At 33.0% G+C, this 19,134-nt stretch overlaps 1 protein-coding gene across 1 annotated transcript; it reads right to left on the bottom strand.

The window, feature by feature from the left end:
• Nucleotides 1-1,265: 1,265 nt before the first annotated feature.
• Nucleotides 1,266-18,354, bottom strand: LOC120165020 (cleavage stimulation factor subunit 50-like). Its single transcript, XM_039174619.1, has 15 exons — nt 18,338-18,354; nt 8,259-8,413; nt 8,105-8,188; nt 7,882-8,003; nt 7,096-7,168; nt 6,937-7,020; nt 6,773-6,859; nt 6,102-6,172; nt 5,848-5,899; nt 5,690-5,747; nt 5,102-5,202; nt 4,832-4,986; nt 2,093-2,201; nt 1,784-1,840; nt 1,266-1,708 (listed from the first exon to the last, which is right to left on the bottom strand). Exons 2-15 carry the CDS (start codon nt 8,358-8,360, stop codon nt 1,553-1,555), a joined length of 1,311 nt encoding a protein of 436 aa, XP_039030550.1. The 5' UTR covers nt 8,361-8,413; nt 18,338-18,354; the 3' UTR covers nt 1,266-1,552.
• Nucleotides 18,355-19,134: the final 780 nt, after the last annotated feature.

The raw sequence follows: 19,134 nt of genomic DNA, 5'->3' as shown, positions 1-19,134 counted from the left end.
TATGATTTTTTTTAAATATGCAATTATGTAATACTTTAAATTTTTTAAATATATATTCATAATTTATTTTTATAATTATATGATATTTTTAGGAATATATTTTTTAATTTATCAAATTATTTTATGATTATTTTTTATTTAATTGTGATTATATTTTAAAATTTTAAAAACATAATTTTTATTTTTTTATATTTTAAAATCTTAATTATCAAACAATGAAATCATTTTTTATTAAGCAATGTGGTTTAAATACTTACATTTTGTATAAAAAGTTTAAATATAATTTAAAAATAACAAATCCAAAAAAATATTATATTTAAACTTAAATCAAAATAATTAAAATAAATATAAAATTTTAATAATATATAAATAATTTATATGATAAAATTAAATATCTATATATATATTAAAAAATTAATATTTAATTTATTTAAAAATAAATATTAAAATTAATATCTATAATATAATATTAAAAATTAATATTTAATTTATTTAAAAAATTAATATTAATATTAAAATTAAAATAAAATATAATATAAAATTAAATATAAAACCTCTTTGAAGAGGTTAGAAGACTTCTGCAGACATAAGACTACGTCTGCGCCGCACAGACGTTAGAAGAGCTTTTGTCTTCTAAAAAACAAACGGTCTGTGAAGCCCAATGTCTGCGCGGCGCAGACATAAAAGCTTTGCAGACCTTACACAGTAAAAACAAACACCACCTTAATGCCAATGACGATAACGAATGGATTATATCCGTCTATTCTACTTGGTTATCCTTAAAGGAATACATGGGCTAATATGATTAAAAGTTCATTTTTATTAGCACAAAGTAACTTATTTCAGTGGCTAAAAGAATTGTTAATATTTTTAAAAGTCTTGAGTTCGAGTATCAACGATTGCAACAGAGTGATAAAACGTTCATTGTCAAATAATTGAGAATACATAAAACATATACTATTTTGTAATTACTTTAGTTTAATAAAAAAATTCATTGTTATTGAAAGCGACTTCATGAATGAAATGATATCGATTTGTGATATGAACATGAATGCGTATCATTTGCAATGGTTGTCAATTAAAACAAAATGATAAGAATTATGTGATAGAAATTGAATGCATGGTGTATTGATGATAACAAGGTTATTTATTTTTTGTATATGTAGATATAGGAGTGGTATATCATGTAACATGAATCGCAACATCAACGCCGTAACGATAAACAAGAATTTTCATCCATTAAAAGATAACATTGATACACTTCATGAATAACTATTAACCCCCATGATGCACACTAATCAAACCAACTTTTATTAAACGGAAACTAAACGACTGCAATGCTTGTTTCTCTCCAATAGGTGAAGAAAGAGAGAACGGATACAGGGGAATTCGTGATGACTCGCAATTTGCACGGCCACTCCAATGATGTGCCGCGATATGGACTCCAAATATGTGGACGAGTTACAGGTCGGACCGTTGACTTGCAATGTTCATGATGCGCTTAGCTTTTGCCAACTCGGTTCGATCAAGTTCTCCAGATCATTCCGGGTGCTTAGAGAGTTTCCTTCCAAAACCGAACAGATCTGTCGGTCCCACATGATATGAAAGCAGGCTCCGTTGGTGAGTGCTCGATCCAACGAGGGGTGCCAACATGGTTGGAAGGCCACTTTGCCACTATTTCAGCCGTCAAAGCATCCCATATGATGATCTGTATCATAACAGAAAATAATCAACGGAAGCCAATAGTAGGTTGTTACCACTACAATCATGAAGTCGAACGAACCTCATTGCTAGGTTCATCTATGGATAGCACAAACTCTTCGGTATCATTAAAAACGGCCTGCAGAGAACATATCGAACCATTTCGTAGGTGATCTAACCGAAAGCACAGATTCATGAACCCAAATTGCCAAGATAACTTTTCGGCAGATGACAGAGCACTGTTTCAACTAGAAATTCATGAACCCAGAGATAACTCTGTTTTAGACCTAATAACTAATTTGGGGATAGTCGATTTGGCCTCGAGACCTCAAAGAAGTTATATGACTGCCAATTAGGAAACTTAACCAGATAGAAAACCGCCCACGCATACCTGGAACCGCAATTGCGTGTGAGTAGCCCCAAGATATTGCTTGACCAATCTTCCGGTCCCAATGTCCCAAAGCTTCACCGAGGAATCCTTTCCACAAGAAAGGACAAACCTAGAAAATCAAGACTACGGGTCAAGTTTCTTAAAACAAACCAAGGTACCAATGCAAATAAAATCATGCAAAGTTTACGAAACATGACACATGAACTTTCATCGATTAATTCGTGCGTATCCTGTTAGCCATACACTGCAATCTGCTTCATTTTCCATTACAGTCTAAAGTAGCTTACAGACCTAGCCAGAGAAAATAATGAGATTACGATATAACGGCATTGCTACAGCTTATTATTCTTGAAGCAATGGTGTCTAATACCCGTGTCTGGCGCATATCAGGACATGGTACGAGGATATGATCTTCAAAGGACTCTTAAAACATAGAGATAATTGAACACACACTTGAAGAACATGTAACCATATCCGACACTCATTCCCGAGTCCAAGTAACATAGCAATATAGCATTTTTCTTTTACTTTTATCAAATATATAATACATTATAGTCTACAATTTATAGCCCATTTCATTTATAGATTAAAACATATCAAACACAGTGCCATGCTTTGACATAAGATGTAATCGAACCACCAAACTGATTACCATTCATACCTTCTTTTTTTTATAGGAATTGCAGGCCTCGTTAAAAACCTCCTTCATGATTAAAGGAGCTTATAGAGAAGCTCCTTAATCAGCAGAAGGAGGAAAAGAGTGCCTTAAGATTTTATTAACCATAGAAAGAACACGATACAACCAGGGAGCCACCCCCAATATGAATAAAACACCAAAAACAGCCACCAACAATCCTACCAGAACCAGCCTAATCCAACAAAGCAATAACAACAGCCTAAAAAAGACTGGCCAAACAAAAAACCTAAACGAGGCCCGATAGACAATCAAACAAAACAACCAGAAAAAAGCCAAGGGTGACAGTTGACTAAAACCATAAAAGCCAACTTCTAACTCAAAGGCCACGGAGCTTTCACATGAAAAAAAAAAAAAACGCATATAGCCGCCTTTCCACCACATCACCACGTCTTGTTGGCTAAAGACCGTCCGAACTTCCAGCTCCAGACAAAAAGCATGGTGTAGATCACCTGAACCTTCTACTCCTTCCCCCGCCATCGTCTTCCGACAATAGATACACTACTGCGCCATTAGACTCACAACCCAAATATTTCCCAAAAGGCAAGGAATTGAACGTATCCTTCTGTTGAGACTGCCCCAATGCTGGAAAATCAGATTCATAAGTGAATCTGCCATCAAAAACAGACACTTCTTCCTCCCAATGCACCTTACTCTGATGGCTCTTGCTTCGGGAACCCCTATACTTTCTTTTAGGAGCTGTAAAATTCCCTTGAAAAAATTGTTTAGATCTAAATTTATTGCCAGAACCCACCTTAGGTCTCATGTACTGCCTTGCGATACCCTTTGGATTTACGAATGCGTAGTTGTATGAACAGCCCTCGTGAATCCCTTCCTCCACCTCCCTAATCTCAACCCGACCAACCAACATGGGGAAATCATTAAAATAATCCTTTGAGCCTACAAAAGCACATGCAAACTCACTATTTTTCCTAAAGGCAACTTCATTATCCCTCTCCACGTGAACCAACAGATCCACTTTATCCTTTAGGCTCACATCTTCCAATTCCTTTGACACTAAGAGACCATCCTGGATGGGAGAATTAATTAAAAAATCCTTACTCTCCACAAAACCACGTGCAGGCAAACAAGTGTCCTTAAAGACATCCACTGCTTCTCTCTCCGCATGCACCAGCAATGTCTTGTGTTCCCCCACTCCCTCCATTTGGGAAAGAACCATCCTCTGACCCCCAATATCGCTCCTCAGACCCATCATCAAAGCCTCTCCTATGTCACCCTCACCTGACAGGAGGCTGCCTCTAGCACTAGTCCCCAAACAGCAGAAATTTTTTTCTTCATTCTCAGAACACCTCACGGCCGACTGCACCTCCGAAGAGTGAATGGATCTTCCAGCTTCTTCAGAACCCTCTTCCAGCTCAGGAAACTTAACTGGAAAGGCACCAACGAGCTCCCTCACCTTGGATAACGGGGATACGACTGCCTCTTCAAAAGAAGACGACTCTACCCACTTAATAAAAATTCTGCACCATCCTAACAAGCTGTCTTTGAGAGTTGAGAATTTACTGTCGTCAATAGAACCAGCAATGGGAGCCACCGTGTGACTAACATCCTTCCTTACATTGTTTCCCTCGACTGAATAAAGACCAGAGAACTTCCTCCAGAAAACATCACGAGGAAGATATCTCGCCATGAATACTCTAATTTTGTTGCCTTGAATCCAAGATCTATGAACACAATTGATAGCCTTCCTCGCGTCCTCCAGTCTGGTGAAACGAACAAAACCAAACCTACTTCCTCCCTTGCTTCTTTTATTGGGGATGAAAGAATCCACCACCTCGCCATATTTATCGAAAAATAACCAAAGAACTTTGTAATGAAAACTCTTTGGAATGTTGAAAATGATCACAGTGACACAGTTTTTCCCAACCGGAACTCTCACCTTACTCGCCATTAAGAGAAATGATAAGAAATGAAAATAGAAAAACTTATCTAAAACACCTGATTTTTAGAGAGAAGGAGGAGCTTCTCTCACTAAGTTTTTCACCATATATTCATATTCTAATCTATATTATTACCATTCATACCTTTGATCCTTTGTAAAACATGCACTCGTGGCCTCTGCCGTTCCATGGGCACCAACTATGGAGCGCATACAACTGGCACTTACTCCATCCCATAACCGAATGACACCATCTTTAGATGCAGTAACATACATGCCACCGGTAGAAGAATATCTTACCTGTACACCAGAAATCCAGAACTGATTAGATTTCGGACCAAATGGTCTCAATTTATCTTTAACAAAACAAATGGATAAGAGAACCGTCTGTTTTGAAGATGGGAATATTTTATACCTGGTTTATTGCTCCATTTACGCCTATCTCAGGGGGGTTTGCAGATAGATAACATTGGAATGTATTAACATCGTATAAGTGTGGTATTGGATGATCGGTTCCTGCCAGTTTTCATCTGAACCTTGTAAGTAGTCGAATCATAATAAAAGACTTGAAAAGGAGTTCCTATAAGTTAACTTATGCCATTCTCAGGAACCAAAAGAAATACAAAAATTGGGTCAGCAATTTGTTGTCGGACATGGTTCATAAAGATTTGACTTACAGAAAATAAACTAAGCCTTTCCCCACTAATAGGGTTGGGTGCATGAACCATATTACTGCAAAATAGTACCCTATTGTGAATAGATGAAATGGGTCTTCGACGGAAAGTGGATCTCGTAACCTTAAAGGGTCTAGAAGGGTTATGAAAATTCAAATACAAAACACGGTATACGTAGATTTATTAAATCAAACCATTTCCAAGTTTAAGTGAGTCCGGGTCTTCCACTAGAATATTCATTTGATCTAAGCTTCAAGTAAGAAGTTGCATGAAGAAATAGGAAATCGAGAAAAATTCAAAACAGGGAAAATATGATTCAAATAGTTTACCCGCTATTAGAAAATCACCAGATGGATGGAAAGATACAGACCGTACATTGTGAGTATCCTAGGTCATCATAAGTACACAAGTTTAACGTCGGAAGTAGATTAAAATCAGCTTGGAACATAGACCAAAATTGAAAAAGTGTCAAAATATTAAGCAAAACCTGGATCACTCTGAAGGCTCTCTTTGCGGTAGCTTTGGAAAAATCAAAGAATCTGTGAACACATTTCAACCATAATGTAAAAATGTCAGTTTGCATGCTACCTACCACTCCAGAAAGGAAACATCGATTTTCACTGTTTCTATCATCAAGTAGTTATTGATGAATTAATAAGGGAAAGAATAGGAGACGAAATAGGAAATAATAAAACTAAAAGAAAATCCCAAAGCTAATTATATTTAGAATAGAGTTCATACTTTATAGTGTTATCTTTTGCACCGGATATTAGCACGGTACTCTGAGGATGGAAATCCAAATCATTTATTGGCTGCATTTGAGCAAAAGAGAGTTAGACCATACAAAGGAAAATCAACAAGCATCTTTAATAAGCTTTAGAGTTGATTGCAAAGAGAGAATATACACAAAATATGAAGTTCTAAACCTAAGAAGACAATCCTTTTACTTTTAGACTCTCATCAGAGATTTGGAGGACAAACTACAAGAAATTAAGATGCCCATCATTTCAGCCATAGGATATTAGAAAAATATACTAATAAATATATAGCTATGCATCTACATATATATAAGGAATCCAAGTATATGTTTCTCTATGGCTTTTCCTTGAAAACAAGCATTCACGAAAATAAAGTTGGTATATATTTTAGACACTAGCCCAACCTAGTTGTAGAAATTTTCAACTTTTAGATTGAAAGAGAACAAAACAAATAAATTGATTAAGAATACAAGCATAAAGGTGAGTTGTTGAGAGGGTGTGCAGAAACAAGGTTGAAATGAACAGAAAAGAGGGTATCAAACGCAAAAATATTAGGGTTTGGAACCAAATTAAACATAATAGAAAAAAATCCATGATTATGAGACTCATTTCCATTAACTTAAAGCATACTGCAGGATAAATGATAAGCAATACCTGCACATGGTCATAAAATGTCCTTATAACAGGTCGCACCGGACCATCTTTTGAATCAGGCAGCATCATTTGCTTTATTTTTGATATCTGCACCAATAAAATAACAGGAGTCGGACACAATCCTTCGTGAAGAAAACTTAAACATACAAATGCAAGAATCATACTTCAAAGAGTTTAATTGATGTGTCGGCACTTCCGGTAGCAACAAACTTCCCATCGGTACTAAACCTTGCGCACCTGGCAATATTCTAAAGAAGATTTGAACTATCAGTGCAGTACGATAATCACTTTCACAAGAGTGTTGCACACATAAGCTAACCAACCTTGTGCTCTGAAAGATGCCTTATCTCGTGCCTTGGAAAACTCTTTGTCGAGCCTTTAGTATCCTGTGCAGCACTGGTCTCACAATTGACATTCACCGTGAGTTTATGTCAATTAATGGTAAGGAATTTCAAACTTAAAAATCCTCAAATTCGTTGCTACATATTAATATCAGAATAGAAAAAGAAGTTTATAAAAAAGAAAAAGAATGTTAATCCAGCATTGCTATATCGACTCTGCCTCCCTCAGGCCCAAAATTCCATAAATCAAACAAAATCTGTGCTTTTAAAACCTATCATCTTTGTCTATTCTGTATTAGACCACAGTGTTCTTATGTCTGATCTGCCGTCAGCAAGACCATAGCGAAAAGAGCAATTGAAGCAGTATCTCCATTCCAGCCTCTAAGAGCTCCTCTTATGGAAGACTGGTGGCAAGGAACCTATCCGACATACAGTGAAAAGGGCGAAAACTATCAAACTAATATGAAATTATAGGTTCCTTCATTATTCGCTTTGGTTTTTCTAGATTAATTAGCTAGTTATGTTGCTCCTACTCTTTATTTTTCATGTATCAGTATCCGGCGCTAGTGTCCGACAAATGGACACGAGGATATCACCTCCAAATACACCGGAAAAACTTTAAAAATCATAAAATACTCCTGTCAGATACATACTCAAATCCGAATAATATATGACAAATCTAATCCTCTGTGCCAAAAAAAAAGAGAGTAAAACAATAACAAACCGATTAAAATGGACAGATAAGGGAATTTAGCAAAAGGGTATTGCCTGAAATCAACAGAACTAAGCCGAGGATTCGGATTTGAGCCATAACCCAGCGCTGTCCCCAAATCAAACAAAGTAGAAGAAGGAACCCCTTGTAATGTTTCATCATTCTCCACTGCCAGACCCTGTTATCACTTTAGAACTAAAAGAAGACATGTTTTCTTTTATGTTTTTTTATTGCCTGCCTTTCCTTCAAACCCCAAAAAGAAAAACATACAGAACCCACCTTGACAACAAGTTCGAGAAGCTTATTGGGAGGAGCTTCAACGTCTAAAGGCGTCATTGTTGCTGAAGCCACTGCTCTTGCAGCCTTTAAAAAGATAAAGACAAAATTAAGTATAAAAATAAATAAAAAATATGCAGAAAATTTAAAGAATTACTTGGGTGAGATTGTGATGGCGAAGATGAGCAACAATGAGGCAATTGAGTTGCCTGTAAAGGTTCCCTTCTTGGAGTGTTTTCTCCAAGTTATTGCCTTCCATTCTTAATATCTTTCCTTAAACCCTAATTCTTTGCTTTGTTTAAGTTATGGAGATCAAAAAGGGATTTTTTTTCCAATTTTTTCTTTTGAAACATATGACGAGCTGAGATGAGGAGTGGAAGATGAAGTAAGCGTTGAAGGCCGCCATTGCTACTTTATACTATTTAGCTTTAGCTTCGCGAGTATTGGGATCGAGCAGCCCATTAGCATATCACAGTAATGGGCCATTTTTAAGAGTTTTGTGTGCTGAAATAAACATGCCCATGGGTTTGAGATAAATTTTTTATATTTAATTAGAGTAATTGCAAGGTATTAGATGTTGTACTCGAATTTGATATTTCAAATAAAAATAATCATTATTTTAGTCAATGAAATTCTTTGGTTTGATGCTTATCTTATAAGATTCTTCGTCTTAGTATGGAGCTTTTTCTCTTGGTTTTGTGGCTTTTGATTTTGGAACCACGCCAGAAAGAACAAAAGGCTAGCAAAATCAAGAGCAAACGGTGAAGATTGAAGTGGACTTGGAGATCTGGGAAGAAATGGATATGAATCAGGGGAAGTCATAAGGCGTTCATCGCCATTGAAGTATTCTAGGGAAAACCCATCCTTGATCCAATGTAAATTCATCTTCCTCTTTCCTAAATATCATCTCTGAATGCACATTTCCACCATTCCTAGCTCCCATAAGTAGTTCATTGCTATCTTTCACGCCATAGAACACACCCATGTCATCTGTAATGGAAAACATCAATCGAAGTACTTTAAAATATAAATTAACCCTGTTAATGAAAATAAGTTCTCTTGTCCACCATTAGCGGTTCATCTTTTCTGATTTGAATGAAAATCGTAGTCGATAAAATAATAACTAGTGATCGGTGTTTATTCATGTTGAGAATGAATACATAAGATGAAAATGGGCATCATTATGAAAAAGATGGTACAGGTCCCCTTCTGTCTGTCATGGTCAAGAGATATATACAGTGATCTTAGTTGATGCAAGACATATGATCATAATGGCTACTTGTAGATCAACGAATTAAATAGATTTGATCATCGGATCTCGAAGTTTGTTATGACTAATCACTGAGCCTATAAGAGATCTTGTCTATGCACTGTAGCTAGTTCGGAGATTATGATAGTTTGTCGTTCAGAGGATATGAGTTTCTTGAAGACTCTAGTTAATGGAAAAGTCTTTCCGAAGATCTTTGTCTAGTTTTGTTTAACGGAGAACTAACAATTTTCATAGACGACCTCGGAGATATAACAAACCCTTTTATATAATACTATTCTTTTACAAAAATTGAGATTGTTAACTTACTTATGAAATGGTAAAGGGGTGTCTTGTAAGTGAAGTTATAAACGTGAATGACATTGTTGAGATTGGGATGTAGAAGAACAAGATACCAGTGTGAGTAATTCAACCAATAATTGAGTCGTCTTCACTCGCCAATACTTGTTGTAATTGACCTTAAAAATGCCAATGAACCTGGATTGTATACGGGGAGTAAATCGATAATTGCTGGACTCCTCTCGTAACTACGGGGAATGTTTGTTTTGAAGTTGGAGCAATCTCCTTGGTCGATAGCTTGAGCTCCCACCATCAACCAGATGACTTTTTTTTAGCCCACCTCCACCCTGGACTCGATATATTTGTAGGTTGATTATTGTCACCGTTGCCTGAGAACGCAATTCATTGAATCATACAAATGGTAAACAAAACAATGTAAGTTTAAAGAGAAAATAATCTATAACCGATCAATATATCAAATATCGATATGAAAACTCATCAAATAATCATTGTGATATCCCACTTAGCATTTATGCTCCTATTGGGGTCCAATAAATCATAAAGTGACATCTTTTGTGTAGTGTAACGTCTCAAAGTTCGGGTCGGTATTCGAGTCGTTTTTGGATTTTCGATAAATGAAAAAATATTAAAAATTTTGAATTTTGATTTGAAAAGTATTTTTGAAACGTTTTGAATGATTTTTTGTTATTAAATTTTATTTTGGAATTTAATTTGAGTTTTGATTTATCAATTAAATAGAATTAATTGGAAATAATAATTTTAGTGACTATCTTGCAAATTATCACAAATCGAAAGTCTATGAAGCTTATTTTACCAAGGCTTGTGTTTAGAGTTTTTCCCTCATAAATTAACCGTATTTTAATCTTCCCTTTTTACTAAAATTCCATGTAGATTCATCTTTTAATCAAAATCTATTTTTCATCTCTTGATTTTCATTTCACGTGGCTTTCATTTTCTTTTCTTCAACGGTTTTGTAACTTCTCTCAAATTCTTTCTTTTACTGAGCACTTTTCTTCCTCTTTTCTTCTTATTGATTTCTATTTCTCTTCTCTTTAAGTTTGATTTTAATCCTCTTTGCCGATTTTTACTCTTGATCATGGTGGAGTGCCATTGTCGATCTTATTCTTCTCTTTTCAATCATCTTACAGCAAGGTAATGTTCTTTTCCTTGGTTTCTTTCATGCTTCGATGGCAAGTAATTTTTTGTTAATGATTCTTTTGATTAATCAATCTATTGAAAAGGATTTTATGAGTTGAGATTGATTTTCGGAGTTAATTATTGAGATAATTTTCTTGAGGTGCTTATGATGTTTTCTTAATGAAATTGAGATGTTTTTGAGGTGATTACTATCACATAAAAATAGTTTTTCAATTGCTTTTGATTTGGATATCAATTTCCTCAAAACAAGCTTTATTTCGACATTTTTTGGGAATCCGGAAAATTAGAGTTGTAGAGGTTCAATTGTGTGGTTTTAGTTCTGTTAGATGTTGATTTATTTGTTTTTGATAAACTTTTGTTGAGGAGAAGTGATTTGAATCGGATCAGAGATTTTAGAGAGTTGTTTCGGTAAGGATTTCAGTAATTTCGACGTTTTCTCTTTGTTTTAGAAACATAAAATTTTGCTCTGTTTTAGCATTAGTCTTGATGTGTTATTTTGCTTGTCAAGGTTCTTAATGTGTTGAGGTGGAGTTGTGCTTTGTGTTGAGGTGAGTGTTTGGTTAGTATTTGGAAGCGTTTTTGGTTACCGAACAGCAAGGTGAGTGACTTTCAATTGTTGAGAATGGATGTGTTCAAGGTTAAAGAAAGTATACTTTATTTGATATGTTATCTTAATTCTGATTGTGAGATTAAGTTAAAGATACTAATGATAATGTGGATTGAGTTACATTATGTGTGATACATAATTTATCGAAAATGTGAATGTGATGTGTTGCAAATGATGCATAGGATTTTGAAAATGTTTTCCGAAAATCTATATATAATGTGAATGTGTGATTGGACGAGTCGAACATTCTCGCTGTCCATAATGTGGGTTGATCATGACAACCAATTGTGATTGTGTTTTAAAATAAGTTTAAATCAATGTGTGTGAAAAACTATACATCATTACAATTACTCTAGATGAACTTGGATTAATTGACTAATTGTTCTTAATGGACCTTTGGATATGAAAGGAATTGTAACACCCATAACCCATATATGTCTCGAATACGAGCTACAGATGTTGCCATAACCATTTTTTTTTGAAAAACAATTATGTTTTATTAAAAACAATTATGTTTTATTAAAAACAATTATGATTTTTATTTTAAAGAATTTGTGATTTTGAATTAATTTGAATTAAATTGAATAGGAGTCGTCATCGACTTTTGGGTTAGGTAGGTCGAATACCTAAAAACGTCTTTTAAAACAATTTTAAAAAAAGCGCCACATCGCCCAAAAATCGGTACTTAATCGCTTACACGTTGTCGTAATGGTGGTGGAAATTATAAATCGAATATAAAGATAGAAAATAATCCATTTATTAAAGTTTAATTATTTTGCTTTGAATTATTTATTAGGGAAAATCTTTTAATTCGAAAAGAAATATCGAGATTTGCTCATCCTCCGACAGGAAGACTATCTCTTCTATCTCTTGCTTAAAAGGAATATTCACTCCTCGATTTATCAAAAAACGTAAATCAAATATAAATTGAATATCCGCATTTTGTATCAAATGAATTACTATATTAAAAACGCATTGCATAATTTGAATTAGAAATAAAAATTTAATTAGCAAAATAAATTCGATTTATTTCAAGTTCACATTTTCGTTCGAATGTCGTATCGGATCGCACTACTTCGACCAAGCAATGCTTTCTACGCCTATTCTACAAATAAGCGCTCTTGAAAATATTAGAGTAAAAAAACGTTAAAAATGAATGAAACAAATGTTTTGTACAATCGTTCGAAACCAATTCCCAAGAGCCAAGAATATATACATACATAAATAATATGAATAAATATATAATATCCATACATGGTAAAAATGTAAGAAAATAAAATCTAACTAAGAAAAAATTAAATTATAGAAGTAAAATAAACATATAATAAAGCACAATAATTAAACGAATAAAATTAAAGTACTGAAAAATAAAGAGACAGAAATAAACGATTAGAACATTAAAGCAAATAAAATGTAAATACTGAAATTAAATAAAGAAAATAAAAACATAAATTTAAAAGTGCATAAAGTTAAATAGCATAAATAAAATGCAATAAAAATAACATGTTAATATCGAATTTTATTATGTATCCCGTACCGTAAATGATGCGAGTCATACCCCGGGGTGAATTGTCGTAAGGTCGTGCATGGTTCGAACATGAAATAAAACAAACAAATAAATAAATGGTTAACAATTAGTAATTAGCTGTTACAAATGTTAGTTGTTAGAAAAGTTAGCGGTTAGCAGAGTCCGAACCATAATAATGCGGATCATACCCCGGACCGGGTCATCACAAGGTCGAATAAAATATTAGAAATAATAAATAAATAAATAAATAAACAATGGTTAGAATGCAATAAAATACAAGTCAGTAGTTAGCAAAGTCCGAACCATAATAATGCATATCATACCCCGGATCGGGTCACCACAAGGTCGAATCGAATATTAGAAACAATAAATAAATAAATAACAATGGTTAAAGTGCAATAAAATAAAAGTTAGTAGTTAGCAGAGTCCGAACCATAATAATGTGGATCATACCCCGAATCGAGTAACCACAAGGTCGAATAGAATATTAGAAACAATAAATAAATAAAATAAATAACAATGATTAAAGTGCAATAAAATAAAATTTAGTAGTTAGCAGAGTCTGAACCATGATAATACAGATCATACATTGGATCTGGTCACCACAAGGTCAAATCGAATAATATAAACAATAAATAAATAAACAATGGTTAGAATGCAATAAAATAAAAGTCAGTAGTTAATATGCAATAAAATAAAAGTTAGTAGTTAGAAATAAATAACATAGCAGAAGAGTGACCAAATTAAAAGTTAGTAAAATTTTCATGCGTATTTGAAATAAATAAAAAGTTAGTGACTGGAGTGCAAAAGGACTAAAATATAGGGGGCTTATATGTGATTAACCCAAATTTACAAAACAGACATATTCCCTCCCCCCTTTCGCACAGTTGGCCGAAAAACATACCAAACCTCAACAGCTCATTCGGTTGCCGCTCGCCACCCCTCACACGCCAGCCACCAGGCCAGTGACCATTCTACTCCAACCCGCGATCCCGACTACAACCAAAGGTAGCCCGACCAAAGGCTTAAAGACCAAAAACTTCCCCCTTCCCTACGCATGGTTTGGCTGAAAAGCTCCCAAATCTTCCAAACTCATCGCCGACCACCGTCCGACGCCACGCATGGATGGCTACTCACCTTGGCCACCACCTATGGTGGCCAATGGCCCTATAAAACAACAAAAAAACGAACCCAACACCCTATCTTTTAAAAGCCTAAATCAAAACCTATAAAACTTTATATGCATGGCCGAACGGCCACCGAGCACGTCACTCTCGCCAGTGAAGGCCGACCCGACTCAGGCAGACCATTCTCTTCTCTTTCCTCTTATTTTTTCGAAACTAAACCCCCCTCATGCATCACGTTTTGCTTCAAAGCAAGAAGAAAGAAAGAGAGAGAGAAAGTGGAGCCAAAATATCATTTTTTTTCCAGTTTTTCAGTGAAAAAAAGGGGGAGACCCCATTACAAGCTTTCTGATTGGCCTTTAAAGCCCCAAAATTATAAAAAGGTAAAATTGCAAGTTTAGTCCCTATATTTCTTCTTTTATTTTAGGAAAAAATTAAGGTATTACAAATGTCACATCAACTCAACTGATATTTTCTGAAACTTAAATGCTTAAAAATTTTGTTTCATTTAATAATTTCTTTTTTAACTTTAAAAACTTTTTCCTTAATCATGAAAATTTATAAAACAATGTTTGATCATTGAAAACTAATATGATTTCAGCTAGTAATTAGAAAATTAAGTGTAGTTTGATATCCAAATACAACAGCCTAATTCCGCTTCATTTTAAACCATTTAAAATATAAAATTTGTAATTTTTATTCATAAACACGATTAATACTAAAATTAGATAAAACTAAAGAAAATAACCCTAATTACTATTACAAACCCTTTCAAAACAAATTTAATAAGGAAACCCAACAAATATAATGTACATGCCACTAATAAGTCAAAGTTAGGATGACTTACTGATATTGTAGGTAGGTTTGAATTTTTCATAAGATGCTGACAAGCTCCCTACTTCACAACCTCTACTTTATTCGAACCTACGCATGAAAATCATCATGTGCTAAGTAAAACTTAGTTAGCCAAAAATATAATTAAAGTGATATAAAACCATAATTTTAATAAAATATAAGAAACAAACTGTAATTTAAATAAAAACATTAAACTTCAAACCGTCTAGTCAAGTTGTTTTTCCTTCTAAAAACCTGAAAAATCATCATGTCATGATTTTATAAAAAATAATGTAAGTCAACATCGAATATCACAAATAACCTTTGTTCTGTTCATTCAAACATATTTCAAAATTTTCTTTTCAAGTATATGTTCGTTTCTTTCACATACTGTCATAACTTTCACATTTACTATTATAGCCCAATGTATATGTAAGAAAATATAAGGTACTTGAGTTTATGGTGCGCACTAGGAGCACGGTGTTGAATCATAACTGAAACTGAGATATGATGCACTTCATTGCAATCATAACCTGAATGAGCACCAACGGTGCTGAACATTGATACACGAATATACCAAAGTTGAATTGATAATTGAACATTGACACACGAATGTACCAAAGCTGAACTGATAAGCACTCACTTAATGACATATGCCAAATGTACATACGACTCTCAATGCAACATATAATGGGCTTATACTTATCATCGTAGAATCACTTATTATTCTGTATCTAATAACTGTGAAATATCTGATCTTATAATTATCTGATAACTGAAAATCATATGATTATTGAAAATCATATGATAACTTTAAACATTTAGAATTCATCATCTTAAATATCATACTTGGGAAGTTCATACCCATCATTCATAAAACTTGATAAAACAAAATATTATAGAAAATATTTTAAAAATATTCTATACTGAAAATTTATAAATCATACTGAAAAATAAAATGAGGTTGACTTATCGCAAGTCGTCATCGACTATAATAATAATCAAATAAACAAACTGGATTCACTTTAACAATTTATTACTATTATTTTAAATAAAAATATAAGCCTCACTAAGCTTTAGATTTAAATCCTTTGCCTTCCACTACTTTCAATATACAATTTATCAAAATTCCATATTTTTCCAGTTTGCACTACCTTCAAACAAATTTTAGTCTGTATTAATTTATCTATTAAACAATTATTCTATTTGCGCTAATGAAAACTAGACTCAAATAAGATTCTAACCATATAAGGTACTCCGTCTAGTTCCACTTGTACAATTTATAGTGAATTTTCAAACATGACTGATAGATGCTGTTTCGACAGAATCTGCTGCCATGTTTTCTGACCTATCACCAATTAAAAATTCATATGTTTTTGTGTACACCTCGAAATTAGTCACCGTCTATTTTAAACAAAGTTAGACTGATATAAAAATCTAACGGTATAGATATCATCCTCTAATCAATTTTCTATAATTTATGGTGAATTTCTAAACTCACTATTTGAATTGTAGTTTCTAAACAACTTTCCTTAATTAGCTTCCTTATCTTAATTTCATAATTTTGTAAGCTTAATAAATGAACGTTTAAGCTAGACTCAAAATTCTTATAACATTAGGAGTCACTTCGTACCATTTTGTACCATTTTAACTCCGTCACTGGCTCATCACAAGCTAATGTTTGTACGGGAACACAAACATGAATTAAATGCAATCACATCTGCCTCGCTATCGAACGTTCTCCATCATAGTCTTCTCGATCCCATAATGTTTTTCCTTCCCTTCAAGCTACTTGAATCACTAGATTTACCTTGATTTGACGATATTATATAATAATATAAAAAATTCAAACTATATGTTAGCATCGAACTAACATAATCTAAACTTAAATATAAAATTCGATAGAAATAAATCCAATACTTAAATCGATATAAAACTAAATCGTACTTCCATCGTAGCTTTCAAACTTCTCAAAATACTTATTCGATTCTATGAATATTTATTTTCTCTTTCAACCCTTCAACTTTTGCCAACTACACAATCAAACCACTAATTATGAATTCTTTCTAGAATTCACCTTAACTTTTCTATTAACTTCATAATGATCCTTCACCATTATGATTATTTCACATTGATAACATAAAATTTCCAGCACCTCAATAAAATATTCAAATGAATACTTAAACAGTCAAAAACTTGTAAATTCATCCTAAACTTTCTTAAACTTTGTCAATTTAACCTCCAATCTCTATTAAATTGTAATTTGATTCAAACTTAATAATTAAACAAAAATTTCAGCAAGCTTCAAGAATTTCCATAATTATTCTAATTTCCCAAATGGTACTTCTACATTTACTAACTTGTAAAAAGTCCCCATTTTCTTTGAACCTTTCGAATTCCAACCCAAACTTTTACCAAGTTTGGAATTTGGTTCCAACTAACTTTCCAACTTAATTTTTCAGCATCTCAATACTAAATATTATCATTGAATACTCCAAATCTAACATTTATACAATAATGTCCCAAAATCCGTAAAACTTGTAAACTAGCCCTTTTCATTTTCAAAGTTCCAAATTGATCCAAATCAATCTCCATTTCACATAGAATACTTCTAATATCAATCCTAGACCATAAGAAAAAATTTCTACATTTTCCCCTAATTTTCTTCATGTGGCCGAACCTATCCAAATACACAAGGCTTGTTTTTCATTCAATTTCAAGCATGAATTCAACTTCCTTAGATTTAATTCATGTTATTCTAACCATAACAACATCAAATTACATCATAATCCCAACATTTCCAAAAACCCTAATTAGGCCAAAGCATATACATATCCAATTAATCATCACACATGCCTTGGAATTAATCTCCAACATCAAAAACACAAAAATCTGTCATCAATTCTTCAATGTCCAGACACCCTACATAAACCCTAACATTAAATCTCAACATTTAAGCATCTTCACTATGAAATATTTATAACAAATGATAGAGAATTTCATGTAGATTAATTCTCTATCTAATAGCTCAATCAAAAAAACTAATCATGTAGCTTTAAAAATCAAAACAAAGTTTTCTTACCTTCAACAATGGAGGTTTCGGCCTTGTGGAAGAGAAAAGCTTAAAATTGTAAAATGTTCTTGATTATTCTAGTGTATTTTAATTTTACACTTGGCATAAAACTAATATAATTGAATTTAAAATTCAATTAATGAAAAATTCCAAAAATACCCTTAATGAACCTTGATAATTACCAAATGCCATTGAATTTTCTTCCAATAAAATATTCCTTAGTCAAAGATGAATCAACTTGGCTTTGATTTTCTAATTTAGCAATGCAATTTTCAAATATTGCATTTTAGTCACTAAAATTCCACTGTTCTGAGCCAAATTTCTCTGATGTAAAATATAAAAATAAAATTTCCAACATTTTTCTAACATCATTCAAATTTTCATAAAATTCTGGTTCGATCTGTTTATCCAATTTCACTACCGAATTTTATCGCTTTATAGCTTTTAACACAAATCCGGTACCAAAAATATAATTCCCACAAAAATCCCTTTTTAAGCCAAACTGTTCATCTACAATCTAAAATATATAACTTTTCAAAATTTATACTTTAGCCACTAAACTTTCAAAAAAAGTATTTTAGTCACCAATCAAAATTTGGGGTATTGCAATTCCTCCCCACTAAAAGAAAATTTTTCCTCGAATTTTCCATATGTATATACATACATGCAAAAAACAGATGAGGAAACTCTTTCTTCATATATTTTTCTCGTTCCCAAGTCTCTTCCTCAACTTTATGATTCTACTAAAGAACTTTTACAGACAAAATCGCCTCATTTTTTAGTTCTTTGATTCCATATTCTAAAACGTTTACTGGTTTATTTTAATATAACAAATCTGGCTGAATTTTTATTTCCTCTATGTAATCACATGTAATTTATCTAATCTTTACTTTCTAATCATCAGTACATGGGACACATTATACATTTGATCCCTTTCCAAAAGTAATATTAACTGGTAAATGATCGAACCAAATTTCTTTACAGTCTCATACAACTGATAAATCTCGGACTTAACTTCATTTTATGCTCAGGTCACATAACCTCTTTCCTAAGGTAAAACTTTGAGAAATACTTTATCATCTCCTAAACATTCAATCAAATCTGACATTACCAATCTCAACATCAATTCTACAACAAGTATA

The sequence above is a fragment of the Hibiscus syriacus genome, unplaced genomic scaffold (assembly GCF_006381635.1).
Source record: "Hibiscus syriacus cultivar Baekdansim isolate YM2019G1 unplaced genomic scaffold, ASM638163v2 tig00111566_pilon, whole genome shotgun sequence".
Lineage (NCBI taxonomy): Eukaryota > Viridiplantae > Streptophyta > Magnoliopsida > Malvales > Malvaceae > Hibiscus > Hibiscus syriacus.
The sequence above is the reverse complement of the archived record's forward strand: the minus strand, read 5'-3'. Positions and strand labels throughout refer to the sequence as shown.

What these genes read in the sequence shown, in the direction of transcription:
- LOC120165020 (XM_039174619.1), bottom strand. Translation starts at nt 8,360, where the DNA reads ATGGAAGGCAATAACTTGGAGAAAACACTCCAAGAAGGGAACCTTTAC. An exon ending in GCCATCACAATCTCACCCAA is followed by an intron (nt 8,189 to 8,258) that starts GTAATTCTTTAA and finishes ATCTTTTTAAAG; the next exon opens with GCTGCAAGAGCAGTGGCTTC. An exon ending in TTCTCGAACTTGTTGTCAAG is followed by an intron (nt 8,004 to 8,104) that starts GTGGGTTCTGTA and finishes AAGTGATAACAG; the next exon opens with GGTCTGGCAGTGGAGAATGA.